The following is an 11,263-nucleotide window of genomic DNA, read 5'->3' as shown; positions in this document are numbered from 1 at the left end:
GGATATTTATGTTGCAATCAATTATTCACAGAAGAGCTGGGTTGGGGACTCTAGGTGACACCTCAGCAGAACCAGGTGAGCAGAAGGAGGCCTGCACTAGGGCTCCGCCAGATTTGTAATTTTTAAATTGGCAGCTTTTAAAGGCACAATTGGTATGGCCACTGCTTCAGCTGCATGAAGCAGAGGAAGGGCTACAGAGTGTTGGCAGCATCATGGTGGTGATTTTTTGTGCGTCACTTATTGGGCTTGTTAATTTGCTTTTTTATCGTTGTTTTTGTCGTCGATACCATTGCATTGCTAAGTGCTTGGTTTAGCTATAGTGCGATAGTCAAGAATGTACCCTCGTATTTTTGCAGATGTCATATGTAGGCCCACGTCCATTCTATGTATACCAGACTCTCTCTTCAAGCACCTGCTAAGTCCTAACTTTAGAATACAGTAGACCACTAAAGCACACAAACGTCAGGCCGTCATCATTTATTAAACAAAAGAATCAGCCAACATTTAGAAGCTTTGTGTAATTACATATGTGCATCCTTGGTGCTTCCATATCAGTTAAGAACTAAGTAGTTATTTAGAATCAGATGATGCTAACCAAATTGCCTTAGATTACTTGATCATCATAAGTATTCCACCTGCATAGAAAATTAGAAACTTGTTGACAGTTTGGTATAAAGTCTGTGGTACCACGTCATGCCTAGCTCATTTTATGTGCTGGTCTCATAGATGGAATTGCTGCTATCACTGCTTAATATGTCAATAAAAATTGCCAGAGTGCAAGATATTTCTCAGAAGGCCAATGGAGCTGGCACCACCCACTGTTCCTCCCAGCACTGCTACATGCTAGTACCAATGCTAAATACTTAACAGCACACACCTTCAAATGTGACAATTTGAACTATTTCATGTCACTTGAAACTATCATCAGTGGCCTCGATGCACTGGTATATTTTTTGATGTCATTGTTCAACATTCTGCTGATGTGCCTTGTTTAAAAATAGACAGCACCACCATGTGGAAGATTGCCTTAAATATGTGTGGGTGTTAGGAAATAAGTACCTGTACTGAGCACTGGAAAACAACGGCACAATTTAAGCACTGGTGGCTGCTCTTCATTCTGGGAAGGGTTAAGAAGTCATTTCCAAACAACATGAAGACTATAATTTCACACTGATAAAGATTTACACACAAAAAAAGTTCAAGACCGCTATCAATTTAGAGAGGAGTGGGCATTCCTGCAAATTCATCGCAAGATTAGACCATATGATGCAAGAACCTCCAAAGATTAACAGGTCTTCGTAAACTTTAAAGTTATGATTTTGCCCATTAGGAAAAGACTGACTATGTATGCCACTTGCGATACAGTATACAGGAGAAAACCCATTTCCAAAGAGAGGGTTGCTTAGGTGTACAAAACAGCACCTTCGGGAACAACATCTTTTAGACAGATGAAACCAAAGCGGAGCTACTTGACAAATAACGCACAAGGACATATTTGGCGAAAACTGAACCTCACAGCAAATGTTAATCCTGATGGTTAGGGTGTTTAATGTCTTGGGCCTACTTTGCAGCCAAAGCTACCAGATGCCTCCCAGTCAGCCACCACAAAATCACCTGTATAACAGTGCAGAAAAGAACAAATGTGAGACCATCTAAAGTTTAGCCTAAAGAGAATCACTGAATAGACCAATGATCCAAAACACACCAGAAAATATGCAACTGAATGGCTGAAAAGGAAGTGATGTTTTAATAGTCAAGTCAAAGTCAGACTACAGCTCCAATAAGCTGCTGTGGCTCAGATTCACAGTGAATTGGATGACAGCCAATTCACTAAAAATGAACTCTGACAAAATAGAAGTCCTGGTCATCCCCACAAAAGATAACCCCTGGAGCAATCGCTTCTGGCCCCCAGAGCTGGGTGCTACCCCCACACGGGTACCTGCCGTGAAAAGCCTGGGCATAAAGATTGACTCCGAGCTCTCCATGGCCAACCAAGTCACCACAGTGGTCGGAACTTGTATAGGTCTCATGAAACCGCTATGGAAACGTGTCCCCATCCTTTCAACTGTCTCTCTACAAATGATTGTGTCGGCCACAATTGTCTCTAGACTAGACTATGCCAATGCTTTATATATCGGCCTTCCCCAGAATCTCATTAATAAACTGTAGGTAGTACTGAACGGAGCAGCCAGGCTTATCCTTAGGCTGCCAAGAAAGACCCAAGCCACCCCTCTGCTCTGCAAACTGCACTGGCTTCCTATTAAGCAACAAGCAAAATGTAAGGGTCTCTGCATTGCTCATGAAGCAATTTACGGCAAAGCCCCAGCCTACATTAAAGAACGCCTGAAGAACTATGTCCCCGGTTGCATATTGCGGTCATCTGAGGCCTGCCGCTTGGCCCATCCAGGGTGTAATACCGCATCTAAAGGGGGCAGAGCCTTCTCCGTCTTACTCCCACAACTATGGAACCAACTGCCGATTACCTTCGCAAGGAACCTGCACTCCTCCCCTTCAGGAAACAGCTTAAAACAACCCTGTTCAGGGAGGTTTTGGATACTGTTGAACTTACCTTCCCTGTGCTGCCATGCATTTGCCTACGACCTTTGGTAACTCTCTCAGAAGCGCTTAGAGACCTGCCAGTGATAAGGCGATATATAAAAAATCAAGCAACATAACAGCTGATACACTTGTAAAGGAAATGTTTACTTCAAGCATTGCTGCTAAAGGGGGATTCCAAATGTTACTGAATCACACACTTAATTAGGATTGTTTTTTTGGATTAATTAATGATGACCGTGAAATGTGTGTGTGGGTGGTCAACATGAGATTAGATTAATCTAATGTTAGGAATTAGCAAGGAATAGATGAAGGTCAGATTTGTCTTAACTATTGAAACTATAGGACCCTAAGGGGGTTTACTGTCTTTTTCACATCACTGTAGGTCACCAAACCCCTTTTTGGGACCATTACCTTGAGAGGACGACGGGGGCACCTGCTTCACCTACATCATAAGGCGGAGGCGCCAACTACCATGTACGTTTCCTTGTATGCACGTCAGCTGTCGGTGACGTCTTCTCTCTTGGTTCCTCTTCCCTGTAGAAACTGGCCTTGGGAAATAGGTGGGTTATAATCTCATAATTATAAATGATCCAGAAATGTTATGAGAATATTTGTTCTGCAAGGGGATGTCAGTCTTTCCAGTACAGTACCCATCCTAGGGCACCAGCAATATGAAACAGGTGCACTAAGGTTCCCAAAGTCTGAAATCTATCATCATTTAAAAAAAAAAAAATCACACATTAAAAAAAAATTCACACAACGTATAACAGGGTTATGAAAACAAGGTCTAACATGATGCCCCATATGTCTTTTTAACCACTACTATCTAATAACAATCAAGATTAAAATGAAAAAAAAAATGAATCACACAAATCAACTTCTGGTGGAAAGGGATGAAGCTGTGTGCACTCTCGTCTGCAACCCACTATGCACAAATAGCACTCTCAAATTAAGAGAATGTCAGGCCAAGATAACATCAAAAGAGCAATCCAGACCAATTGATGATATAGTAGCAGCAGGATTCAGCACATACTTCCAACACACACATGTAGACACCAGACGTGACTCAAACAAACTTTCAGTTTGTAGTATTTATTGAAAATATATTGCAGGTATAGAATTTAAAATCACAAAGTTTGTTAACAGATAGAAAAGGAAGAGTATTAACAAGAGAGAAAAACGTAATTTATAAATGTACTGAAATAAAGCAATTAATTAATGGCATATATTCTCTTATTACAAACGAGTTGGAAGCAAAAGCTTATAAAATGATTTTGTGCCCTAGTCACCTTATTTAGTAGTGTGCAGTGTAATTTGTATGGACAAATGAGAAGAGATTAAAGCTGTCAGTCGACCAGGTATAAAACAAACTCTGTATGAAAAGTATTTGAGCAATTAAACAAAATATATACGGCTATACACCATTTTCTGTTTACCAGGCTTTTAATACCAAATGTATAAAACTATTTAGATTAGAAAAATATGCGTGAATTTTACAAATGTCTATAGAAGATCCTAAGGATACGTGGTTAAAATGCTGGTACAGAGTTCTGTAGTCTCAGTGATTGGACAAGAAGAATTAAAGCCATTATTGTTGCTAGTCAAATATTACTCCCATAACAAGATTGCAAATACGTTTTAATAAATATTCCTCTTCGTCTCTAGCATTTTACAACACCACCAAGCTTCTTAGTGGCAACTGCTTTTGCTGCTTAAAAGGCCATTGTGCGGATCTTTTTCTATAGAGGTTAGGTCCCAGTCGCTTTACAGCTTCAAAAGTTCCACAAAATTGAAAAGTATTTCCAGTCTGGCAATATTAATGCATCTAAATAAAAACAGAGCATCCGCTTCCAAAGAGGATTAGAAATCTACAAAAATAATGTGGTCCGGGTAATTTATTACAGTATATTTTCAGGTCTTGAATCCACAAAGCACTTTTAGCATACTGGCATTAAACATATATAGCACTGAACAGCAAACTAGTTGCTTGCCAACGACTGGTGGATAGGTGGCTGGAAACAACGGACATGCTCCACGGGGGTACCTTCTCCATCGCCGGCCTTCAAGTACTTGTCCAAGATGGTGAAGATCTCATCGTTCACTATCTGGAACTTGCGAATTCTCTCTACCATTTTCTTCAAGGGCTGAAAAATGAATTCAAATGCTCAGGAGATAGGTGACGAAATTACAGTACTGAATAATAACACAGACTTATTCTTGTACAATAACGCTTGAGGGTATATGAGATATTTCAACAAAAGGGCAACAGTTAAACTGCTAATTTGACTGAAGAACAGATGAACGAGGACATACGGAGAAAGTGAAAAAAGAAAAAGCTGTCTAAAAGTGCGAAGGCATTTTGGCAAAAGAGGACACGTGCAGGTAACCATCCCCCCTAGGTAATGTTGGTTCGATCTTTGCAGAAGACTTAAGTCTTAGAGCTATCTTCAGTGTCATGGGAAGCACTAATAACTGTACAAGAACGAACATTTCCACAGCCTCTCAAGAGAAGGATTCTTAAATGTTTTTGCAAAAACTGTTACTTAGATGTGCAAAACACACCAATTCATGCATATGGAATAGTGAAACTGACAGAATGTGCAGGGGTGGAACATTCCACAGTAGGAATAGCAAGGAGAACCCCCAACATAATGAAAGTGTTAGGAAAGAGGTTCCTCAACAAGAAGTGTACAAGCGGGGACTTAAACGTGCAAAGGCACACATACGTTCAATTTCCATATGAGTAACTGGTACAATTCCACCTGCAGAAATAGTTATAAATCTGAATACTCGATTACATCTACCACAGTCTTAAATGTCCTTGACTACTCCTGAAGTTCTTTTAGAATTCCCCAAAATTCTGAAATTTGCTCCAACCATAGTAGTAACCCACTGTGAGCAAAATTCTTCATTTTGAATTGGTCCTGATGTGTACAGGATTCGTGCTAGACGATGAAGCATGCAACAGTGGAATTGAATTATCCACAATTGTCAATAGTGAATATGCTACTTACCAGTATGCATCTGTTCTTGGCATGTAGGGCTGCTAACATTCATATCTATTGCATAGATCGCCGCCTAGTGTTGGGTCCGGATGATTGCACATTGTTGTCCTGGAAGAGTCTTCGAAGTATCACGAGATAGGTGGCTCCTCCCCTGGACTACAGTGCACATGGGCATCGGCTCCATCCCCAGATTGTTTTTAGCCATTGTGGCAGAGATGGAGTGAAATAGTGTAAAGGATGTCCATGCTAATGACGAATGCAAGAGAGTGTCTGCAGCCGCTACGGGCACCGGGGAGGAGGGCGGGCGATATGAATGTTAGCAGCCCTACATGCCAAGAACAGATGCATACTGGTAAGTAGCATATTCAGTTCGAGGCATGTGGGCTGCTAAATTCATATCTATTGCATAGAATACATAGCAGTCCCTCCATTAAGGGCGGTTGCCCGTGCCAGCTGCAGAAGCTTGAAAAAGTGTTTTGAGAACAGCCTGTCCTACAGCTGCTTGCTGTTTGGAATGCACATCTACACAGTAATGTTTGGTAAACGTGTGTGGTGTAGCCCAAGTGGCTGCTCTACAAATGTCTTCCAAGGGAATGTTCCCCAGGAACGCCATGGAGGCCCCCAATTTGCGTGTGGAGTGCGCCCTTGGGGGTATTGTTAAAGTGCGTTTAGCTTTTTGATAACAGATTTGAATGCACTTAACGATCCATCTGGCTATTCCTGCTTTGGAAATGGGGTTGCCTTTGTGCTGTGGTGAGAAGGCAACAAAAAGTTGTTGTGTCTTTCTAAAGTGTTGAGTTCTGTCAATGTAGTACATTAGGGCCCTCCTAACGTCTAATGTATGAAGCATTCTTTCTGCTACCGTTTGTGGGTTTTGGAAGAATGCAGGCAGGTCAATAGTTTGGTTGATATGAAACTGCGACACCACCTTTGGAAGGAATTTAGGGTTAGTGCGGAGCACTACCCTGTTGGAATGTATTTGGATGAATGGCTCTTGGATTGTGAGCGCTTGCAGCTCGCTAACACGTCTGAGCGATGTGACAGCAATGAGAAAAGCCACTTTCCACGTTAGAAATTGAATTTCGCAGGAGTGCAGTGGCTCGAAAGGTGGGCCCATCAGCCTAGTGAGGACTACATTGAGGTTCCACACCGGAGCTGGTGGTGTTCTTGGAGGAATGACTCGCTTCAGTCCCTCTAGGAAGGCTATAATGGCAGGCACCCTGAAAACAGAGAGGTGCTGCCTATTCTGGAGATAAGCCGCTATGGCGGATAAATGTATCCGAATGGAGGCGTACGCTAGATTGCATTTGTAAAGATGTAAAAAATAGCAGATGATGTTAGGAATGGATGCATCCAGCGGGTTGATATTGTTGTCAGTACAGTAAATGACAAACCGCTTCCATTTCGCTGCATAGCAAGCTCTGGTCGTGGGCTTCCTTGCCTCGCGGAAGATATCCATGCATTCCGGAGGCAGGTTGAGGTAGCCAAATTCTAAGACCTCAGGAGCCAGATCGCCAGATTGAGCTGTTGCGGATCCGGATGCTGAATGTCGCCATGGTTCTGCGTCAAGAGCCCGGATGTGAGATGCAGCCTTTGATGCGGTACCACGGAAAGTTCTAGAAACGGGGTGTACAATGGTTGGCGTGCCCACGTTGGAGCAACCAGGATGAGAGTCATCGAGTGTTGCTTTAGCTTTCTTGCCACCAGCGGAATGAGAGGCGCTGGGGGAAAAGCGTACGCAAATTTGCCTGACCAGTTCATCCATATCGCATTCCCTTGCGATTCCGGGTGAGGGAACCTAGCGGCAAAGCTTTGGCATTTTGCGTTTTCCCTTGTGGCAAACAGGTCTATCTCTGGATGACCCCACTGCTGGAAGTACGGGTGGAGTACTGATGGATGTATCTCCCACTCGTGCATCTGATGGCTGTATCTGCTGAGCAGATCCGCCATCTGATTGTCCTTGCCCGGGAGGTGTTCTGCCATGAGGAAGATGTTCCTCTGAATGGCCCACTTCCACATGCTCTGAGCCAGATGAGACAGCTGTGGCGAGTGAGTACCTCCCTGCTTCTGGATGTAGTACATGGCTGTCATGTTGTCCGTCCGGATCAACACGACCTTGTTGCACAGATGCACTTTGAAGGACTTGAGCGCCATGAAGATTGCCATCAATTCCAGGTAGTTGATGTGCAATCGTTGTTGCTGGGGTGACCACAGTCCCTGCACAGTGTAGTGGAGTACATGCGCTCCCCACCCTTGGAGAGATGCGTCCGTTGTTAGGACAATCTGTGGCACAGGCTCTTGGAACGGTCGTCCCTTGCAAAGGTTGTGTGGATTCCACCAATGCAGAGAGTTGTATGCCCGACCGGTCACCAACACTAGGTCTGTCAGTTGTCCCATAGCCTGTGTCCATTGATTTGCTAAGCATTCTTGGAGGGGACGCATGTGCAACCTTGCGTGCGGGACTATGAAGATGCAGGAGGCCATCATGCCTATCAACTGCATGAACACTCTCGCTGGAAGGGAGTGTTGCGGTCTGAACCTTTGGATTAGCGACTGAATGCTGTTGATTCTGACTGTGTTTGGTTGAGCCATAGCAGTCAGGGTGTTTATTGTCGCGCCCAGATACTGCCGCATATGGGCTGGCTGAAGGTGCGACTTTGGGTAGTTTAGGGAGAACCCCAGGCTGTGAAGGAGTTGAATAGTGTGGGACATGTGTGAGGCGCACCGTCTTTCCGACTTTGCTTGAACGAGCCAGTCGTCGAGGTACGGGTAGACATGTATGTTTTGTCTCCTGAGGTGCGCTGCCACTGTCGCCAGACACTTTGTAAACACTCTGGGGGCAGTAGTCACCCCGAAGGGTAGGACTTTGAACTGATAGTGCTTGTTGAGAATGGTGAACCTGAGGTATTTTCTGTGGGACGGGTGGAGCGGGATGTGGAAGTAAGCATCCTTGAGGTCCAAGGTTGCTAGGAAATCCCCTTGGTTGAGAAGGGGAAGGATTTGTTGCAGTGTTAGCATGTGAAAATGTTCTGACAGTATATACATGTTGAGAGGGCGTAGATCCAGAATGGGTCTGAGGGATCCGTCCTTCTTTGGGATGAGGAAGTACAGGGAATAGACCCCTGTTCCTTCCTCTTCCACTGGCACGAGTTCGATTGCTCCTTTTTGCAGCATTACTAGCACCTCCTGCTGCAATAAGTGCAAGTGCTCTGCCGACATAGGACGGTGTTTTGGGGGAATATTGGGAGGAGTGGATATTAACTCCAAACAATAACCGTACTGAATTAGTTTTCTCACCCACCTGTCTGTGGTGATGGATGACCAGACCGGCAGGAACTGCTGGAGTCTTCCCCCGACAGGTGTTGGATGGTCGGGGGGCAGTGACAGGGAGTCACTGTTTGTTTGTGGCAGAGGAACGTGAGTTGTTGTTTCCCCAGCCTCTGCCTTTGGCACTGTTACCTCTGTAACCCCCTCTACCTTACTTGGGGTACGAGGATTGCGCACCACCTCTTGCGAATTGTGTTTGTTGTCCCAAGTGTGCTCTGGTAACACTACGCGCACCTGAGCGACGAAAAGTGTTGCCCCTGAACTGTTGAGATTGGAGAGCCCCCATGGACTTAGCAGTCTCGTTGTCCTTCTTAATCTTTTCAAGTGTGGTGTCTACATCAGGGCCAAACAGTCTGTCAGGATTGACGGGCTGGTTGAGGATTGTAGTTTGGATGTCAGGCTTAAAACCAGATATACGAAGCCAGGCTTGGCGCCTTAGCATGACGCTAGTGTTAATCCCCCTAGCCGCTGTGTCCGCGACATCAAGTGCACACTTAATTGCAGCATTTGATATAAGCTTCCCCTCTTGAATGAGCATTTCGCCTGCTTCTTTATACTCATCAGGTAGATGTTGAAGGAGCTGTTCTAGGGTGTCGTAATGCGGCCTATCGTAACGCGCCAGCAGTGCTTGTGTGTTTGCTATACGCCATACATTGGCAGCCTGCGCAGCCACCCGCTTGCCAGAAGCCTCAAGCACTTTCGACTCCTTGTCTGGGGGAGGAGCTTCACCCGTCGTTTGGGAGTTGGCCCTTTTGCGGGCATTTGCGACCACCAATGAGTCCAAAGGCAACTGTCCCCGAATATATGCAGGGTCTCCAGGTGCTGGCCTGTACTTTTTCTCAATACGTGGGTTTACCACCCTTGCTCGTGTTGGTTCCTTAAAGATCTCTGGTGCATGTTTAAGGACACCTTTCAGCATGGGGAGTGTTTTGACTGTTCTTTCTGAGACAGAGAAAGTGTCAAACAGGAAATCTTCCTCCACCGGGTCAGAGTGCATGTCCACATTATGATTTGCAGCTGCCCGTTCTATTAAAGCAGTGAATGCTGCTAAGTCCTCAGTAGGTGACGTACGTGACCCAAAAACCTGAGGGTCCTGCACCACTTGATGGCTGTCCTGGTCCCCAGCGTCGACACATGGGTCCTGGTGTACATCAGGGTCATTTCCAGTAGGGAAGTTATATTGGTCATCTTGTTCATCATCCTCGCCCCCTGATTGGTGGGGGGAAGGTGTTGGACTCCTCCTTGGTGGAGGCTGAATAGGTTCAACAAGTGGAGTTATGTCCTGTGCCGGCCTTTTCTTTTTCAGTGGAATAACAAATGATTCCAATGGTTGGGAAGTGATCTTTCTTTTATAAAGTGTCAATTTCCCCGTGTGGGCATCGATGTAGTGCTCCGAATTGTCCTCCGACGCAGTTGGCCGAGGCAAATTGGGACTGGGCGTCGAAGATTCCGGCGTTTCGGTGTTCTTTGAGACCGTTTTGGCCACAAACGCCTTCGGCGCCACTTTTGGTGGTAGAACGTAGAGAAGCTTGGAGGACGACTTTGCAGGTCTCGGATCCGACGGTGCGGTAGACGCCGACGTCAGGGCTTTCTCCCGAATTCTCTTGAGGGAGTCGGTGACCTGTTTTGTAAAGGAAGCCGAGGGTTTGGCAACCGACGCTTCATGTTCGTCCGCTTCGGAGGACCTCGGCGTAGCAGAAGTGGCCACCGATGATTCCTGGCCTTCCACGGGACGCTGCCCTGTGGTAGTTTTAGGCGCCGACGCCGTCGATGCCGTTCCGGCATCCTTGTGCCGATGAGTAGTGGCTCCAGCTGTCGGATCCTGGGCGTTAGTGGACTTGGCTTCGACCGTGCGTTTGGTGGTAGACGCTGCAGACGTCGAGGTAGGATGGACGACCTTTTTGGAGGACGTGTCCTTGGCCACCGTTTGAGGCGCCGGTGAGTCGACAGTCTTCTTTGACTTCGTGTGGCCCGAAGGCGACGGAGTTGAAGACGGAGCAGGCTTCGTTGGCTTGGACGGGACGTCGGCCATTTTAGATGTTGTCGAAGCCATAAGTTTCGGTTTTGGTTTTGCCGAGTCGGCGGCCATTTTAGGAGCCGTGGAGACCGAAGGTTTCGTTTTCGTTTTTAGCGTGATGTCGGCCATCTTAGGTGTTGTCGACAGCAATGGTTGCGGTTTCGGTTTCGATACACGCAACGGTGGCTCCTCCGGTGTATCCGTGGCCGGGCCCGAAGGCGGGGCTGGGGATATCGGTGCAGGGTCGTGGGTAAGGCCGAGTGGCGATCCCGTGACCTGAGCCTGAGTCGAGTAACGTTCGGGGCATAGCTCTTCCTCTGAGCTATCTTCCGCGGCCCCATAGACTTCTTCGTCG

The 11,263-nt window shown here is 46.0% G+C and overlaps 1 protein-coding gene across 2 annotated transcripts in view; it reads right to left on the bottom strand.

Moving 5' to 3' along the window:
* Positions 1 to 3,635: 3,635 nt before the first annotated feature.
* Positions 3,636 to 11,263, bottom strand: part of CYFIP1 (cytoplasmic FMR1 interacting protein 1) — a 488,976-nt gene continuing 481,348 nt past the window's right edge. For both annotated transcript variants that reach the window (XM_078658231.1, XM_078658230.1), the window contains exon 31: positions 3,636 to 4,703. In XM_078658231.1, coding sequence (XP_078514357.1) covers positions 4,539 to 4,703 — 165 coding nt within the window. In that variant the 3' untranslated portion in view covers positions 3,636 to 4,538. The remainder of the gene's footprint in view (positions 4,704 to 11,263) is intronic.

This window comes from Lissotriton helveticus, chromosome 8 (assembly GCF_964261635.1).
Source record: "Lissotriton helveticus chromosome 8, aLisHel1.1, whole genome shotgun sequence".
Classification (NCBI taxonomy): domain Eukaryota; kingdom Metazoa; phylum Chordata; class Amphibia; order Caudata; family Salamandridae; genus Lissotriton; species Lissotriton helveticus.
This window is presented reverse-complemented; position numbering and strand designations above follow the sequence as displayed.